The sequence below is a fragment of the Tympanuchus pallidicinctus genome, unplaced genomic scaffold (assembly GCF_026119805.1).
Source record: "Tympanuchus pallidicinctus isolate F22 unplaced genomic scaffold, pur_lepc_1.0 scaffold2, whole genome shotgun sequence".
Taxonomy (NCBI): domain Eukaryota; kingdom Metazoa; phylum Chordata; class Aves; order Galliformes; family Phasianidae; genus Tympanuchus; species Tympanuchus pallidicinctus.
Genome location: NW_026294721.1, coordinates 44,838,942 through 44,858,794, shown reverse-complemented (window position 1 = coordinate 44,858,794; position 19,853 = coordinate 44,838,942). Strand labels below are relative to the sequence as shown.

The 19,853-nt window shown below is 39.8% G+C and overlaps 1 protein-coding gene and 1 long non-coding RNA gene across 2 annotated transcripts in view; one reads left to right on the top strand and one right to left on the bottom strand.

The window, feature by feature from the left end:
• ANTXR2 (ANTXR cell adhesion molecule 2) overlaps positions 1 to 19,853 on the bottom strand; it is a 100,003-nt gene that overhangs the window by 79,119 nt on the left and 1,031 nt on the right. The window contains exons 3-7 of the mRNA XM_052681879.1: positions 17,608 to 17,679; positions 12,517 to 12,598; positions 11,876 to 11,983; positions 11,721 to 11,789; positions 10,774 to 10,854 (exon numbers count right to left, since the gene is read on the bottom strand). Of these exons, the coding sequence (XP_052537839.1) occupies positions 10,774 to 10,854; positions 11,721 to 11,789; positions 11,876 to 11,983; positions 12,517 to 12,598; positions 17,608 to 17,679 (412 nt within the window). The remainder of the gene's footprint in view (positions 1 to 10,773; positions 10,855 to 11,720; positions 11,790 to 11,875; positions 11,984 to 12,516; positions 12,599 to 17,607; positions 17,680 to 19,853) is intronic.
• On the top strand, positions 2,128 to 17,983 carry LOC128080070 (uncharacterized). The gene is made up of 3 exons (XR_008206479.1): positions 2,128 to 2,231; positions 9,358 to 9,471; positions 17,868 to 17,983. It is a non-coding gene; the product is annotated as an uncharacterized LOC128080070 (long non-coding RNA).

Genomic DNA, 19,853 nt, shown 5'->3' with positions numbered 1-19,853 from the left:
CTGACCTGTACATATCCAATCAAAATAGAGAATTGTGTTTTGTTAGAATTTTTTAAGCTGTCAAAAAAATACATCTACACAAATCATTACATTAGCATAGAAAAAGCATGCATCCCTACAATAAATTATAAAAAGGCAACCAAGCAATGAGATGGAATAAGTCTCACCAGTGCTTACAGGCTTTGCAGACTCCATCTCTGTTTATAATTTTTGCTTTGCCATAGATCTTGCCTCTGCTTTGTGCAACATTTATTCCCATAGAAAGCCTGCCTACTGCACCTTCCTCAGTCTCTTTAACGTGTCACGTGCTGGGCTCTGCTTTTGTTCACTTCTCACCCTCACTGCTGCCTCTGAAAGTTCTGAGAATTTAAACTGTACAGCTCCTGCAGCTCTGTAAGTATTTTGCCTACCATGTACTGGGAACATACTGCAGAACAGAGCTGCACCATGCGGCACAGTGTTACAAGCAGGCTACAACAACTTTCCCTTCCAGCACATTAATGAATTTCACGTTCCAAGAAATTGTGAAGACAGTGCACTAGTAACAAGCCATGAGCAACCCAACTGTACATTGACAATTAATAAAATATGCTAAGTGTCAATTCTTTTCACAGTATCGTTCCATTTTACTTAGCCCCAGTCTGCAGTTCAAAAGTTTTTGGCAGCAAGCAGCACCATAAATCATAACTCTTGTGGCATCTGTTCCTCCCTAGAACTGGAGGTGGAGGTTAGGAACTGGGGCAAGTCAACAGCACAGCTGGATGTTTTACTGGACCACCATAACAGTTTTCAAGTCTAGTTACTGTTCTGAAATCAGATAATGGTGTGTATATACATTTATGGACATACAAGTTACAGCTTCCTGGTTAGAAGACCAGTATGGCCATGAACTGTTGGAGAAAGAGTTTTTTGACAATTTTGATCACATTCAGGAGAGTAATAACTTTGAACAAAGAATTACCAAAGTCACCAGTGCCCTTCACTGCCTACAGTTCCACGTCAAACATGCATTTTTTTTTTATTTACATCATTGCTCTCTGGATCCCAACCCTCAATCAGTTTGACTTGACTCCTTAAAGGGAAGGCAATGCAGTTATGTGAACTGCATGTGCTGTAATAAAACAAAAGCATCTAATTTTCTTTTCCAGAGTTAAGTTTTGAAGAGAGAAAATATTCACCTTTTAAAAGCAATCCCATTTGCTAAACTCATGTAGGGCAAGTCATGCGAAATATATGCTGATAGTGCAATATAATCACTTCCACAATCAGTGTGCAAAACTTTACTGCTCCTGCTCACTGCATTTCAAGCTTCAAGCCTAGAACACTGCCTGTTGCTATCCTGACAGCCAGTCTCATTGCACAAAATGTGCTGCATACAGCAGAAAGATGGCAAAGGAGCACTAAAAAAACTTTGAATGCCAGCAAATTCAAAATAGTAGCTTTTCTTGATGTTATCACCCCTCTACTTTCCTCTCTCTCCGACACCATTTTCCCTAGAGGTGCTATTCTAAACACAGTGTACAGTGGGCAAAATGGAACCAATAGGGAGAAAAGCAGCTCTAGGACCATGGCAGACTGCAAGCAGAATTCAAACTAGGAAAGCTATGCTCAGAGCTTGATACAGAGCAGATGTGCTTTTCTTCATGGAATGCACCAAATGTATCTCTTAGTTAACTGTGACACCTACATCAGGAAGAGCTGCACCTCTCTCACTTCCACTCTCATCCAAGATAGAGCAATAGATACACAGTGCTAGTCAACCTCTCACCATCCTGTCACTGTTTTACTGTAGAACAGAGAATTACCTAAAATATTCTGAAAAAATTGAGACAGGTGAGGAAGGGGAATGCTGCAGAAAAAACTTGCAAACAGCATCTGTGAGGAGCCATAAAAACAAAACAGCATTGAAAACTAACTGTAACATTACTGGTCTCAGTGGGATTTAGGCAAGCAGGCAAAGCTTTTGGTCATCAGCTGTAACACTCAAGTTGTGATGGTCGCTTGCCAATTAGTGCCTGTACCTTTTGTTTCCCATTAAATGTTAATTAGGGAGTGCTATACACCTGGTGCTTGGAGAGCAGCTCCAGGAGCAGTAGGCAAGAAAAAAGCAGTTAGCAGGCAGGCATCATTTAGTGCAAGAGTGTGCAAAAACAAGGTTTAGAAATGCTGGGTTACAGCTGTGTGAGCTGCCTGGGACTGTGGAGCACTGTGCTTGAGTTACTCCTTCTTGGGTAAGTTAATACTTTCTTGAGTGCCATCCCAGTTCAGAGCTGTAAAGAAAGTCTCAGGAGAATCTGTAATGCAAACAGCGTTCTACTATTGTTTGGTTTAGTCATTTCCAGCTAGGCCAGGCTAAAGTCTGGCCAAAGTAAGTCAAGGAGAGCCAATTAATGTGGAGTTTACAGAAGTGGTCAGTTCAGTTCCTAAAATGCTTTTGCTTCGTTTGTTCTGATTGGTGTACTAAGACTGCGCCTATCCCATGTTTCCATGTGTTTTTATTTTTATATGAGTCACTTAAGTGTCTTATTGGAAACTTTTTTCTCTCCTGTGCCCCTAAAACGTTTTTCCACTACTGTTGATGCAGTGAAAATGAACTGAAAGTTAAGCAGGAGGTGTTTAAATGCTTCCTATTTTTCTTCTGAAGGTTGAAATTCTGACTGTTTGTAGCTCAGTAATTGCTGTGCCGTGCTAATTGAGTCTTACAGTGTGCAGAAGTGAATCAAGGCAGTGAAAGCTCAGGCTGTATGTTTGCAGGTGTTGTTATATATTTCCTTCTCATCTACAAGTTGTTGCTCCTTTTAACTGAGTAATTATTGTTGCCCCTTTATACTGTTATGTGGTTAGACTTATAACTAAAGGCCTGGAGTAGGTCATGAGAGCAAAAGAATATATGTAGATCCTTTGACTGAAGTGATTCCATAAGTAACCTTAATCATGTTTAAGCACCCATGAGGTTCCATACATTCCCTGCCCTTAAGCAGGCCAGCCTCTCCATGCACATTTGCTCCTTGAAGTCCACTGCCTTTCCACAATGTTAAACTTGGAATTGTTTCAGATAGTGTTACGCTGCCCCATGTCCTCGCAGTCTGAATTTAATTTTAAAAAAGAGAGTTAAACAGTGGTCATAGAATCCTGGAATAGTTGGGTTGGAAGGGACCTCAACATTTATCTGTTTCCAACACCCTGCCTTAGGAAGTTACCCCCACCAGATCAGGCTGCTCATGGCCCCAGGAACATCTCCAGGGATGGGACATCCACAATTTCTCCTGTAAAATCCATATGCAAAATAATATTCCAAAACCAAATCTATAGGACTGTGCCACGTCTCATATTGGTACTGTGTTGAAACAAACCATATGTTCCACCCTTCTTTCTCTCTCAGTGCCACCAGGCACTGGTACCATCTCACCCTAGATGGAAGGCAATCTATTTGCGATAACTAGAAATGAAACAAATGCTTTCACAGGAAACACCATTTTGATGTTTCCGTCCAACAAAGCAATGGTAAAGCAACCATAGCAGTTATGTGCATAATGGGGATATACTTCTGTCTGGTGCCAAACATCTGTGCTCTTAAGTACAGCTCGCTGCCAAATTTCAGCCTACTTCCTGACACCGTTCTGCACTGCCTTAGACAAAGTGCAACAGGAAAGGGGGTGGAGGAGGGCTGCTATCCTGTCCCCCATTGAAATGAAAAAAAATCCCTGAGACATATGGTCTTGCATAAAATAACCATCAGAGAGAAGCCTGCTGCAGTGTCAGGTTAGTGGGAATATTCTAATTATACGATGTCAAAGCACTGCCTCATTTGCAGTCGCCGAGTGAACCAAATGTAGATGACAAAACTGCAGGTCGGAAGAGATGCAGATTTTAACAGCATCAGAACCTTTACCCTCACATTACTAAAAACAACTCTAAGCCCAGTGCTTAGCAAGTAATGTAAATAGGAATCTAGATAAACTGCTACTTCTGATAGCAGGAAAAAAAAAGTGCTTTTTTTTTTTTTTTTTTTAAACTAGTAAGTAAAATCTGTCTCAAAACAACTTATCACTAAGGAAACACTAGATCTCAGACTTGTAAGTGCCTCATTTTGAGCAAGATTTACGCTTGTCCTTATGTAACAGAACCGATAGCCATGTGAGGAGAGCTGACAAGTTGTGTCCAAATCACAAGACATGTGTGTGCTCATGAAAACTGGAGCCATGTCAGTTATGCTACTGGTTTATCAAGCTCTCTGTTCTCCAGGAGAACATTATCTGGTTTGTAATATGTCAGAGAACGTCAAATTAAGGGCTGTACAGCAGTGAAGGATAGAGCAGAAAGCGTTCCATTCCAGGCCATTGAGTCCCTTTAACATCTACATGCAGTAATTCCCAGAACTATCTACTCAGTCTCGATCACATGGAAAACATAGCACAGCATTAGCTCTAAACCTTGCACTCAGTGCAGCTCGAATATTAGACCATCCAAGTGGATTAAAGAAGATGACTGATTTAATAGCAATAATTCTTTTAATGATAACTTGTTGCATTTTCCCTCCCCCATCTCCTTAAATGTTTAATAGTTCGCTTCCTGGATTCCCAGGGCATAAACTGAGCATATTTTCTTCCTACAGGAAATGATCCAATTACATTCATTTATAATTGATAATGAACTGTTTAAGCTCATTTTGCTCTTGAAAAATCTTAACAGCTTGCAGTTGGTTTGCTAGTCCTTCTCCCCTTATCTGCAGCTCAGGGACATCATTTAAGGAAAAAGTGGGGAGCTGTCTTAGCATATTCCAAGCAAGTAGACCAGGGATGGATTTCAGCCCTAGTGAGCTGAGCTGTCTCAGGGCAAAAGGGAAATAACTTAGCTACTGATGACTACTCAATAACTAAATTGCTTGCAACTTGGCCAGAGAGGAATCTCAATCACAGAGGGGTTAAGGGGCACCTGGCAGCAAGTGGTCCTACTAATTTCAGTGTAGGCATTTCCATAAAAAAACACTCAGCATTAAGAGCTATTGTGTTTATATATTTATTTATATAAATATATAAATATATTTAAATATAGATATAGTTATATGTATTACTGTTCTTTCAAGAATCATTCTTTCCTGTGGTTCTGTCCCTTTTCACCATCAGCTATACTGCTAGCCAACCTTCTTCCTATTTTCGTTAATATCAATTCCAGTAAAGAGATTTCTAGAGCTAAATGCAGTAGAGCTGCAGGAGAGCTGTCCAGATAATTTAGTGCCTTTCTGCACACCTATACTGAAGTTCAAGACCTAGGGTTGAAATACTAACAGTAAATTTGTAACTGGATATTTGTGGAGATTTTTTTTAATGAAGATAAACTTTATGCTAAGGTTGTGGGTGTTTTTCCCATCACAGTCTTTGCCAATGTGCAAACAACTTCAAAAATACAAGTAAAATACGTACTGTGTAATGCAAGTTCCCAGCTTATATCTGTTGATCAGATTTTTTTCCCCTATGACTAAGGGTGCTTTTCCTGCTTGAAATGCCCAGTTCAAAACTGAGTGCCCACAAAATGAGCAAAAAGAGATGAATGCTCGTTTCTAATCCCTTCCATGTAGAATTCTTATGAACTTCTGTAACAATACAAGATAAAACCATTCTAGACAGAACTGTTTGTTTGGTTTTGTGTTTTTTTTTTTTAAGTCAATAACTTCCTCTTTAGTTCTACATGAGTCAAGTTCCTATAGTTTTATCTGACACCACTTTGTGGGGATTTCTGAAGTATGAAATATATTTTAACTTTGAGTATTAAGTGGTGCTAACTCACATTAGTATAAAAATGCTTTGAAGTCTACTTACAACTGCCACAAATTCTAATAACATTCCTAAAATAAGCTCCACTAATTTAACTTCTACAGGCAGAAACCTTGCCCAGCTCTGCCTGCAGAGACAACTAGGCAACTTTCACTCTCCAGTCAGTAGGGCTTGTGTTTGCATAAATGGAAGAGGAAGCAGGGATCCTTATCTCAATTTGCTTTTCAGAATGTGATACACTCTGACTTGCTGTGCAAGCTACAAGCACAGAAATGTGTCACAAATGCGAGTACAATGTGGAAATATTGCAAAAACAATTGGAAATAAAATTTCATGCTGTCTTATGGTGGAGTTTTATGGGGACAGTACAGAAACTTCAGCCCTATTGGGGAAACACAAAACAGAATAACAATCTTCCAAAGACGACAGCTGCCTGACATCAGGTACAATGTACGCAATAGAAGTAGGGAAGGTTGATTCTACCACAGACTACCCCTGCACTCAAACAGGCAGCAAACAATTCCAGATGGGGTAGGGCAGACAGGCAGTCAGGGTGCTAGAAAACACATGGAGCTATGCAGCAATGGAGTAGAGACATATAATCTCATATAAAGACTCCAATGTTTGATTCAAATGGCACTAGCATCTTTGTTCCCAGATCTTAATCACTTGTGCTCACAACTGTTGTTTCATAATTGACCAAAGTAGTTAGAATGACAGTGTTCAGAACTGCAATGTTTCCTGCTTCTGTGATTGCAGACATACTCTGCTCCCTTGACAGAGTCCAGCACTGTTTTTGCACTACAGAGAAGTTTATCTGATAACTGGTATGTCTCCTGGCTGTCAGTCCCACAGCCTTTAGTCACCTTGTGCAATCTGACCCCCACAAGGAAATTCTCAGTTCGTATTTATTAGTTAGTAGTTAGTATTATTAATAGTTAGTAGCTATTTAGTAAGAACAATGAATCCACAGCATTTCTCCAAGTGAAGGCTCTGGTTCAGCACCATACCGAGCTAGATGCATGTGAGTTAGCAGTTAGACCACTCCTAACTCTGATCATCCTCTCCTTAAGATGTTCCATACCCACATGTCTGATTGTTAGGACAAGTGCTGCCTCAGCAGTCTGACAAAGCCATCTAGGAAGGCAATATTTTGGTTATGACAGATAGACTTAGTCCTAACAATGAAACTTGGAACTTGATCCTTGGGGTCCCTTTCAACCCAAGCCATTCTATGCTTCTATGAAAATGATAAATTCCCAAATGGCTCTTCATTAAATTAAATATACATATATATGATTAAAGTTAATACATATATACATATATATTTAATCTAAATCATTTATGTGAGAGGAAAAAAAAAAAAAACAAACCAATTCCATTTTCTCATACAGTACTAAATTGCCACATGCTGATATAAATTGTGCACTCCAAAAAGCCACACTGCTGTAGCTTGCTCAGAAGGCCATAGTCCATGTAATTACCAGCCAAACTGAATCAGTAAACTGCTCCTGATAGCATAATAAGTTGCCCTCAGCATTTTTCTTCTAAGCTCTACGTTTCCCCTTGGATTTATTTACTCTGACAATGCTGTTCACTTTACTACTTGGTAAAGTTAGATATTAGTGATGTCGGAAGAGCTGGAAACTTCAAAAAACAGTCACCTCTTCACATAAGTCCATGCACAGTTTTTAATTGTTAGGTGGTATTATTTAAAAAAATAATTAAAAAAAAAAAAAAAAATGCACCATGGAGGTGCTTCAATTCTTCCAAACTTCATTGGGATTTTTATCTGAAGTACGAAAGTCTAATTTCAATACAAGCTTTCAAGATCTGAACTCGTTTTTCTCTAAATGCTGATCACCAGCTGTCTTGAACATTAATCCATGGCCATCATTAAACATATTTCACAGAGTCAGAGAATGGCCTAGGTTGGAAAGGATCTTCATGATTATGAAGTTCTCACCACCTCGCTGTGATTTAATGTAACTATCCAAAGAAAATAAACTGTCATAATCGTTTAGACTTCTAACAACTGCAGAAGTAGGTAGAAACAGATACACTTAAGATTAAGCTTATCACTTTTTTTTTTCCATCAGCAAATGATCAGGATTCCTTCAATTTACTGCAGGTATAACAGAACAGCCAAAAAAAAATTTAGAGCTTAAAGTTTGGTAGACACAAATACAGCAGAATAGAGGAGCAGCTTCTCCTGCTATTCGTACTGAACAATTTTGTGTTGCAGTTTTGCTGGAGGGTTTCAATTCTTGGGTCACTGCTATTCCTGTAAAATGTATATTTTATTAAACAAGAAATATTCAACAATTATAATGGAAGGTTTCACAACTGAACCCTTAGCACTGCACTTCAAGCTATGCTTTTGCATGTTTGTGACTTGGGTATTTCCTTTTCCTCTTTTGAAATTATACTTCCCTTTTGTGACAGAGTGTCTCTTTGAGTCTGTATTCTCTAGTGCATTTGCAAACTGAAATGGATTTATAATTGTGAATAAAAGGAAAACTGTTACTATTTCATATTTGATTACATCTTGCTTACCAATTTTACAATATGATGAGAGTGAATTGTCACAGTCAATCAAAACCCTTTCAATGCTAACTGATTTATAACTACAGCATACCAATCATTTTAAAATGCATGCATTTAAAAAAAACAAAAAACAAAAAAACAACAACAAAAAAACAGGGAAAATAAAAACTATGGATATTATGGATACTTCCATCTACATCACATAGTTAAAAACAAGGACAATGATAGCACGTTGTTAACCATCTGCTTCCGATAAAGACATTTAAAGTGCTTTACTAAAGGAGAGAGAATAGTTTTAGATGCCGTGACAGTAAAATGAAACTACACTGAAATTCAGTGGTTTTCAGGAAGTTGGGGACAATATTCTAACCTCTAAAAGTTGTCTGGAGCTATCAAATAATTAGCTTGGCTTTGTTTAATCGCTTAACCCAACAAATAAGAGCAATGAGAAGACAGAGGTGCACTGATATGTTTCCTGGCAGAAAAACTTTCTCATGCTTTTTTGTTGTCATAGAAAACGTTTTCTTTAGGCCCAGATAGCCACAACATACAGTCTTTTTATGGACAGAAATATACAGTGATCCAAATGTTGACTGATCTATTCCAGCTACAGCCTGCTAAACAAAAACCTCAACAACTCATGAGTTCAGGCACAGCTTAAAGGAGTAGACAACGCTGAAGCTGCAGAACAGTTTACGCAAAGTGTTCTTTTTCTGTACAGCTCCTGTCAATCTCAAACTAGTCCTTTAACAATGAGGTGCTGCTGTTAGGTGCATCTTTTCTTGCTGTGCAGATACAATATGCACACATCTGCTACTTCTGTACTGGTCTTTTCACAGGTGCCAAAAGAAGCTAGACTGAGGCTTGTGCAAGCACCATCTGCCAAGCTGACTCTCTACACACACACACACACACACACACACACACACACACCATGGCTGCTAGCCAGAGACTGCCCAAAAACACCTCAGCCAAAAATAGAGGCTAAGGGGACAGCCTACAAGCTATGCTAACTTTCTGTGTATTTTAATTACAGAATTCTCAAGCTGAGCTCTTCAGAATCCTCAAGGGATCATACTCCTGCTGTTTCCTCAGAGAGCCTAAGAAATCCACAGAGAAATTCAGCTCCTGGAAAGGGTCTGATCTGCAGGTTAGTGGCTTCTGTTTGAGATGATACTCTAAACGTAAACATTTATTTCTTTACCTGACTCTGCCTTGACATATGTATTTTGAAATGCAATATCTGTGGAAATTCAGTAGCCTAACCAAGTGGGACTAAATATTTAGCTTTAAGTCTTCCTCTGGTGGCTTCAATGTTGCATTTCTTTGTGCCAGCAGAAGAACTGATTTGTGTAAGTATTTTAAATAGCAAAAACAGAGATTAAAAAAGGAGTACCACATGGGCTGTATCTCATTTCAGGAAAATAAATGTCACTCTATGAAAAGGTTGATTATACGTCTTCAGAATATGCAAGGAAGCTTCTCAAATTACATTTATTTTAAGCAATAATAAGGAAAAAAAAGTTGCCCCATTATGCTTTTAACCTCCACACAAAAAAAAAAAAAAAAAAAAAAAAAAAAAATCAGGCTATTGAAAGGAAGTGATAAATTGATGACTGCATAATATCTTATATGTGAGTGGTATCCTTTATTCAAAAAAAAAAAAAAAAAAAAGGAAATGAATTATAATGACATCACTTTCAGAAAAAGGATTTCATTCTTGGCTTTAAGTTGACAGTAGGCTTTGTTCCTTTTTGCTGCTTACACGCAGCAGCAGTCTAAACCTTAAACAAAGCACACGGCCTTTGGTTGAACATAAAGTAAATAAATTAGGTCCTTACAATCAAACACATCTGCTCTAAGGACAGCTACAATAACGTCCAGCCACTGACCACAAACATAACTTTCCTCTTGCTTTGATCTCTTCTTGCAATTCAGAGTAATCATTTGAAGAGTTCCCTCTCACTAATGAGAGTCTCTCAGTGCACATTTGGGGAAAGAAAAAAAAAAAACACAACTGAAAGTCTCATTCCTTAGTAGAAACACAAGTGGTTAAGGTCTAGCACGTATTTAGAATGCTTCTCTGAATACAAAGACTTGTGCAATACATATTTTTTACTCATTCCTAATGATTTCAACCAGTTATTCTCAACTTTCCTGCAGTAATGGCCTCCATTTACTTTAGATGAAGTCTGCAACAGCCATACCTCAATGTATTCTCCTCAAACTCACTTAACAGAGCTTGGAGTCATCAAACTCCATACAAGGTCTGAGCATGAACACTTGCAGAAGTGGTAGGTAATGCTTATTATCAGAACTGCATTTCTAAGATATGGAGGAGGGAGTATAATGCACTGGATTTGCAGATTTAGGAACCGGTTCTGCCTGGAAAAGTAAGTGGAAGTGGAGAGTATGCTATAATCTTCAGGAAATGTTCTTGCCTAGTACTCACAGAATTGATTATCCCTTTAAGTGCTTGGAATCCTCCAGTGACAGGGAAGACTTGCTCTTTTGTGTCAGCAATTCTTTCAAGCTTTGGAGAGAACACAAACATGCATGTGAATCACTTGGCAAATTAAACACTTCATATGACTTTTCAGCATTAAAATATAAAGGGATGAGGAAAAAAAAAAAACAAAAAACCCACCACTTTTCATCACCCTTGCAAAAAGAAGGAAAGTTTTGAGTTCTTCTCAGCTATAGAAGCTACCTCTAACTTTTCTAAATGGGAGGATTTGCTAGAATGTATTGCAGCAAACTAAATTCTATAGTAGCTATCCATCACATCAAACAAACACAATAAAGGAACCTTTTAGAGCTTGTGTTTTGGTGGTAATTCTGAATTTCTTTCCAGAGTTACCTTCCCTGTTTGCTCTGCCTTACATTAAAAGGCCTTTCTATGTGCCTTTACAGTAGCAAAATACCTCTTGCACTCTTTCACCTGACCAGAGTAGCTGCATTGACTATTAGGACAGTTCTGCCAGAGAATAGAAGCTCTGGAAGAACTTCCAATCAATGAAGACAAGGATCATGGATCCTTAGTTTATTTTCATTTTATCTTTCTTCCCATTTCCTTTAGCTGTTACATGCTCTGCTTAGCTTGTCTGGAGCTACACAGTAGACACAGCGATGTCATATATACACTGTTGCCTAATCTGGTAACTGTCTTACTGGAAGAGTTTTACTTTTGCTACAGACAGCTATAAGTTAGCAAGGATATAGCCTGCAGCTTTTTTCTACAGTAAAAGTGACACCCACATATTCTACTTGTGCCTGTAAACACATGGGAGTGTCTGCCAGTGAAGGTACAGTACAGCCTAATGTATAATACTGAACATGAACCATATAAAACCCTGCAACGTGCTACAATCTAGTCATCTGAAATAGTAATATTCTTACCTGTGCTTGTACAAAATCAAGGACGCCAACACAGTAAACTCTAGCCCCCAGCTGTCTGGATGTCTTCGCCTGTCCCAGAATAGAGAGGAATGAGTATTTTTTCATCCAGTGGTCATTACAAACTCTTAGAATATGTGTTTTCAACTAGTGCTCACCTCTTTTTCTGCATACAAAGGAATCTGACCATCTAGCTTGCCATCTGTCAGCGCAATGATGATGCTAGAAAACCTCGATGCTCCCTGCTTCTCAATCTGCAAATTGGCCTGAAAATGAAAGATATTTATTGCACTTAAGATTATATCTTAACTTTTAACTAGGACGTTGGTTATAAGTAAACAAAGTGTCTCATCTGAACAACTCTGTTTCATCTTCATACTTATCTCCTCAGATAATCCCCTTACAAATTACAAACAAGGAAATCATTTATCACTACAGTCCAGTCAGCAGTGAGTTCATCTCTGAAGTACTGGGGTCATTCATTAATAGACCTATTCTTGAAAAAAAAAAAACATACCTTCACAGCTCTTTAAATCCACCACAAGATTTCCTTTGCTATCCATGGATTTTAAATGTCAGTCAGTAGGTTCCAAGATATAAAGATAATGGCTTAATGTTACAGTTGTTTTGCTTCGTTTTCCTTTTAAATAGTAACAGTCTTTTGTTTGTCGAACTGTTCAGCCCAAAGATTGTAATTACAATCTTGGCTCTACGGATATTAAAGGAAAAAAAAAAAAGTTTCTACCCATGGGATGAGAACAGAGGATATTGTGATTGCAAAATAATGAGCAAAACCCACCTGTTTTAACCCCTCATGTATATATGTGTCACCTGCTGGTTTCACTTCTGACAAATTCTTGAGACCTTCCTTGATTTTCTCTCTGGAGGGAAAAAAAAAAAAAAAAAAAGGTAAAAGACTTAGCATCAACTTACAGTAGGCAAAGGTGGAAAAATAACATTTATAATAAATGAGATCTGAAATAAAAATCTGTGAAATACAGCACGTAGCTGAGATATAACGTGGAGGCAGATTGTCTGCTCATCATAAAGTGCCTGTTGTAACAGTTATTTTAGATCTCAATAACACAGGATGCCTTGATGAGTCAAAGGCCCATACTCAGTAAAACCCTTCAGAAGGAGGAGATGCTGCAAAGAAGTGGCCGTGCCTCAGCATTAAAACAGCTCAATGGTAATTCTGTTATATTCACTTCACTTTGGTCGATTAAACTGACTTCATTTCCAGTCACACTGCAGTTAGAAAAGGAAATTCCTAAGGGAGCAGTTCTGTTTCTAGTCAAATCATCCAGATCAATATACAGGTATGAGGTGGGAAAAAAACTGCAATAATTTAAAAGCAAGCATCAACAGCACCTGCAAGACACCTTTTATCCAAAGCTCTCATGGCTTTTCTGCATGAGCTTTGACAAGATGTCATACTTGCAAAGGCTGCAGCTCACTTACATTTAAAAGAATACGCTTGTGCTATTATTTCTCATGGGCCTTTGAATAAATCCATCACTGACTGCAAGAGGCTGGGTTAACTGAACAAAACAAATCTAAGTAAAGACAGGAAATCTGGACAATAACTATAAGGAAAAATCAGGAAATGAGCAAGAGCAAAGAGATGGAGGGAAAATGCATTGCAGGATTTATGAAAGGTTTTCCTAAAGCACATACACACACACACACACACACACACACAAAAAAAAAAAAAAAAAAAAGACAGAGAAGGAATGCATATGCTGCTCTGCCTGAATGCCACCCACAAGTCATTTGTTCCATGGATGGGGTTTTTCTATGTGTAGAAGCTTTGTTCCTAAGTACAATCCATTGATGTAGTAAGCTCCCAATCACAGGATCAACTGATAGAATTTAAAACTTAAAAAAAAAAAAAAAAAAAAAAGTTGCATGAATATATGGAAAGTAAGTTACGTAAGATAATACAATCTGTTTGATCCAAATATTTTATATTCAGCATCTATAGAAACAACTTGAAACTGATTATGTACGAAGGCAGATTATAAACCACATACTCAGTGCTTGCCAGAATGAGTGGCAGCACATCACAGGCGTTAGTGTTCTGCTGCCAAGAAATAAGCAGCAACCGAAGTCCCAGTTTTCTGAAACAGATTTCATTCTGCAAAAATAACTTTTGTACAATCAGTTGGGCTTTATTTATCTGAAATGTCTTGTGACCCAGGCACACTGAAATCTCTGGCGTTTCCAGGCCTCTGCCTACAAGAGGTTCCAGGAAAATCTTTGGCAGCAACAGCTTTTTTAGCTGCAACTCCATCAGTCGCCGCCCCTTTCTCCTAGGGCACGTGTTGCAGATCAGCCCAGCCAGATGCTTTGAGCTTGTCAGGTAGGACTCAGTCCTAGTGTGACTGTCATGAGGCCAACGCAGAAACCCAAGGCCTGAGCAGACGATTCCCAAAGACAGCGAGAGTGGGGTTGGCTGAGTTACCCTACAACTTGTACCCAGGAGGTTTGAAGGGCTGACACAGGAGCCTGTGTCTGCCTGAATCTTTCTAAATTCTCCCCTCCCTGGTTTCTGTAATGATCTATTGTAGCCAGAGAACACTGCAGAGAAGATCTGGTTTTACAAGAAACTCGTCTGAACTGAAATAACAGAGCCATGACCTCAGTCTGGGTGTCTGGACACAACTGCAGCAAAATTCAATAATGGTAATACAGGCTGGATTGCCTTTGGCTTCATGGTTTAAGTCAAATGCGGGAGGGAAATGGAAAACAAAATGATATCAGCAACTTAGAGCTTCTCTGTGACTGAGCTGAATGAGCACAGACTTACTAACTCTTCCTCATTCATTGTATATGCACACATTCATTGTATATCACACCTCTCTTTGAGAAAAGGCACATTCAGTTTGTAACAGCTACCCTGTCTCTCAGAAACTTTGCAACTACTTCCAATAAATCTCCCAGTAGCAGGCAGGCAAATGCATCTGCAGCTAAGTGTCCTTTGCCAATTTGCTCTGGGGTTTCTTTTTGGCTCCTCAATGGAGTTCTGCCAAGAGGGGCTGCAGGCACAGCCCCACTGTGGCTAAAAAAAAAGAGGCGATAGCAGCGGCCTCTGCAGTGCCCTTAGAGGAACCCTGCCATGCTCCATCTCAGAGAGCAGGACCTCATGCCAGCATTACTCACTCCAGCTGGAGAGAGCTTGTTGGCTGTGTGAAAGCTGTGCCAACTCCTTCGGGAAGCATGTGGGCCTGTCTGCAAACACTACTCCCTGCTTGGGCCAAAGGCTGCAGTTATGTTGTCTAGGTGTCTCAAGTCAAGGGTGCTACCTATTGCTTTTCTAAAGTTTAATTGGCACAATGCTAATAAGAGTGCTGTCAGCAGTCCAGTGGTCTGACTGCTGATGTTGCTGATATGTTGCATTTGGACATGTACAAAGAGACAGGATTTATCCTTGCTAGAAAGCAAAGCGTGCTTGAAGACAGAAGCTTAAAAGCTATTCAAATCATTGCTTTTTCATAGGTACCAGTCCGAGAAACAAAGGAACAGTGCTCTTTAAGAACAGAAAGGATGGCCGCACCCCCAGCAAACACAGCTTGTCCACCAGTGAGAGTTAACTCTGCGCATCAGCTAGATGTGTGATTTGAAGGAGCTTCTGGCTTTCTACAACTCTCAAATAGTACAGAGGGCCATGCACAATAATACTTATTCTGCTTAAAATGTTAAGCCTCCTGCATGGGCTCTGGGTAGAAGAAAGACAAGTACCATCAGAAACCTGAAATTCTGCTAGCCAGCATGAAACTGGCCCAAGGAGAATGCAGGAACTGTTCCTAAGTGTAACTGCTTTTCCAAGCAACTTGCTTTTTAAAACTAGCAGCACAGCTGAGACCCACATGTGAATGCACAAATTTCTGCTGACCGTTTGCTTATCGTATCCAGTCAAATTTCACAGGGGAAATGTGCATCTCTACAACAGCACGTAAACAGCATGAGAAGTCTTTTCCATTCCAGTGTTTTTTTCTATGTATTTATCATAGCACTGTGTATACTGAGGTTAGCAATGACTTCTGTTTGCAGAGTTATCCACACAGCACTGTTCGCAGTCACAAAATGTTTGGTAATCTGGGGCCTTAACCACTATAGTGTGGCTTTCTTTATATCCACAGCTTCATAATGCAGTAAAAAACAGCAGTAACTGTGTGCAAACAATTAGAATCCTATGGCTTTTAAAATAAAAAAGACCTCCCAGCTTTGAGCTGACTGCTGGGAATAAATGGTGGTTTCCTGGCATTTGTGAATTAGCGAGTGAGGGGAAAAATATCCCAGCACGGCCAAAATGCACATAAACTAACAAGGCTGCATCATCCCATCATCACACACAGTGCAGTTTCACATCCCTGATCCCGCACTGCACTTCGCATCCTCATCTCCCATTCAGAACAACTAGAGTGTGGAATTCCAAGAAATTTTTAACTGCTGACTTTCTGTATTTAAATGACGACTGTTCCAGCTGTACCCATCCCTTCTTGCTGATCTGCATAGGGTTGCAGACACTCCTGCCCCCTTCTTCATCTCCCTTATAATTCCTCCTAAGCAATAAGGCTTTTTTTTGCCCATGCAGGGATGCACAAAAGCAAATCTTGCAATGAAGAAAAGCTGGACAGAGGAACTCACAGCAACTAAATGGGTTCTTCCCATGCTTTAATGTAGGCTTCCACAGCCTGAAGAGTGCAACTGTCATGCAGTGAGAAAGGCACTTGTGTTTCCATGGCATGATTCCAGAGTTCTGCCCAAGCATTCAGAGTGGTCTGTGTGCTATCAACCAGTTTGATAAGGAGCAGGCTATTGGCAGGGATTAAGGGCCCATTGAAACGGAGAGAAAGGATCTCATTGACTTGAGCAGTCCTTGGAATGGGCTTATATGTCCTCTCATGACCTCTCTCAAGCCATCTGGAAAAATGGCTTATAACCTTGTCTGTCCCTGCAGAGAGCAGATCCGGCACTGGAGTGCGGGTGGGGGGAGACTCTTGGCTGGTCTCAAATCAGACCACTTTTTGAAATGCTAAACAGGAGGGAAACTGTGTCATTGGGCAGCCTGCTTCTAGGGTGCCAGACTGCTTGTTGCCAATGTGTTCTCTTGTTCTCTTCAGTGTTGTACTTGCTATTATGAATTATTTTTAAAAAATTAAAAAATAAAAAAAAAACAAACAAAAAAAAACCCACAGTAAACTGAACAAATAGGAGAGATCGTGCTTTAGCTTGACTCTACTGAAAGGAACAGAAAGGAAGAACTACCTCCCTTTCACTTTGACACAGTTCATTAATGATTCCTATGTGATTTATCCAGTTGCTCCAAATCCACAGAGTTGTGAACTGTGTCTGGTTTCTGGACAGAAGAGAGACAGCAAGGACGTGATCTGATAGGTTTTAAAGGATTTCACCAGGACCCTGGTGGTTTGAGACATTTTCTACAAAACTGTTTCCTATTCTTGTAAAATCAATGCAAGTAGCCTTGTCTTCCACTGCACCTGAAAACATCGGTCGTGGAAGGGATCAGGCACATCAAAACATGTCCATGGTGCCAGAAAGACCTCTCACCTTCCAAATGACACAAACTTCACTGTCTAAAGCCTACCCTGAAGTAGAAAATTACAACTAGAAAATACCTACCTTATCTGAAAGTATAGGAAGCATTAATGTACCACTGCATGCTTTACCTATAGACATCAAGTAACACTGAAGGCTTTTATTTACAGACTTTGCTTTACAAAATTAAATCCAGATCTGCACAAAGGCCTCATGACTGACCACCACCTACAGGTATCAGTTATTGTGCAGTATCTGCTCCTCTGATTTAATAAGAGCCTTTGGTGGGGAGAAGGAAAGAGGGAAATTAAAAACGCAGTGCACTAACCTGTCTCCAGTTAATGGCATAATGACTTGTGCCTGGGAGGAAAACACGATGAATGATAATCTCATCTTGGGGCTTTTAAAAGAGGGAAAAGGAAAAAAAAGATTTTAGTCAAACAAAAAGAACAGATGCACATATTCCATTCATGTACTCATGTTTTATTATTATTGTCTTTATCCTCTAATTTCAGAAGAACACACTTTCAAACAACTATACCAAGAATGAGAAAGGAATTAATGTGCTTATGTCCATCTCTCTTCCAGATCTACATTGAGAACAAAGTAGCTGAAATATTATTCTTTCCTGCCTGACTGAAATCCAAATCAACAGGTGCTGAACTTAAGAATTAGAAAGTCATGTGACCCAACAGAATGTAAATCCAGGGGTTGTGATCTACCAACATTTAAAAAATGTGTTTTCATGGTCATTGGTGTAAAGATAAGTTGGAGCCATACACTCAGGGCACGCTCTTGCTCTGGTGTATTACACATGGATACATGCAAAAGGTAGTTACTGCTTTATAAAGTTTGATCCCATCACAGAATAATTTACAAAGTGTAGCTTTGCATCATAGAATCAGCAGAATCAAAGTAGTAGCACTCTTTGTCCCTTTCCTCTCTAGAAAAGTCTTTCAGACATCTCTACACAAACTCCTGATTTCAGAATGAGAGTGTTTCATCAGTGACACAGAGTTGTGTAACTTAAGATCAACCTCCATAAAAGGATCCAGGAAATTGGCACTGTGAAAAGAATTGTATGAAATTATTTTTACTAGGAATTAAGTCTTTTTTGGAGAAACCTACTTGTCTCTTCCAGCAAGATTAAGAGGAATTACCTGCAAACATTACTGGAAAATGCATTCCCTAGGAACTTACATTCCAGAAGGCCAAGATAATAACTTTCCCAAGGTAGGTCCCAACAACACCTGTCCAGCTTGCCTTCAATTTTTATTCATGCCTATTTCAATATATTTGGTAATTTTCATAAATCACAGTGTATGTAATTATAACCCAGGCTGCGTGTTATCAGCTGTGTTAGATGCTGTAAGCAGTTGCCCAATAACAAACAACCAAAATCCCCATCTCTGTGGATTACCTCACCACCCAGCCCAAGCAATGTGAGACTTCCCTCTTTGAGACACAGCTCTCTGCTGACCAAAACCTCAAAGTTAGAACGTAACTAACTTCAGGAAACTGTCCTCTTCATAAGAAATTCCATTTCAATTTGCGTTCCCAGCACTCAGGTGATGGAGGAGCATCGTGTGAGTATGAAGCAACCCTGCCCTTCAGAACCAAGATGCCCAACACGCAACACTGTCACTACAAACACTGTTTTGCAGACAAGCCAGAATGGCAAGCAAATGAACACAAGGCACACAGCTCGGAATAAATTCTTCAGTGAAAGCTTTTGCTGAAGAAAACTGTTACCAAGTGGTTCTCTGTGGTTCTGCCCACAGCTACTCCCTTCAGTTTAAAAATGGCAGCCAGAGCTCCTCTCCACAACTGCTGCAAGGAGCAGTTTGGATGTACAAGGTGAGGAACTGGATTTACACTGAACAAACACCACTCTTTCAGTGGGACAAGAATCACTCACTGCAAAAAAAGTTGTGCTATGATCTCCCAGGCTTTCTTTTTTTCTTTTAAAGCTTATAGAACTTCCAGCACCTCAGGTCATCCACTTGCTCTAGGCAAGGTTTGCTTTGCAGATGATGGATGTGGGAAGTATTAAATTACACAGCCCTATCTGTATCCTGCTATTAGATTCTAAGTGCCCACTCACGTCTTTTGCCTTAGCAGAAACTGCCACACGGATATGTGTGTGCTGGGGGCTATTTGTTTCAATCATTTCAATTTTCTTTTAAGGAGATGCTACTGCACAGTCACCCTCATCTGGTTGCATTCAGCTGTAGCTAGCAGTGTTTGCACAGCATTCCTGCAGCACCCACGCTTGCCAGCTACACACAGAGCTGATTACACATCTGCACAACACGAACACAGTCACTATGGCACAAACTTCCTGGGAATTTGTCCAGGCCTGAATCACAGAATCATAGGGATTAGAAGAGACCTCTGGAGATCCCCCAGCCCAACCCTCCTAAAGCAGTTCCCTGCAGCAGCTCATACGGGAAAGCATCCAGGCAAGTACTGAGAGTCTCCAGAGAAGGAGATTCCACAGCCTCTCCGGGCAGCTGTTCCAATGCTCTGTTACCCTCATAGGAAAGTTATTCCACATGTTTGTAAAGAACTTCT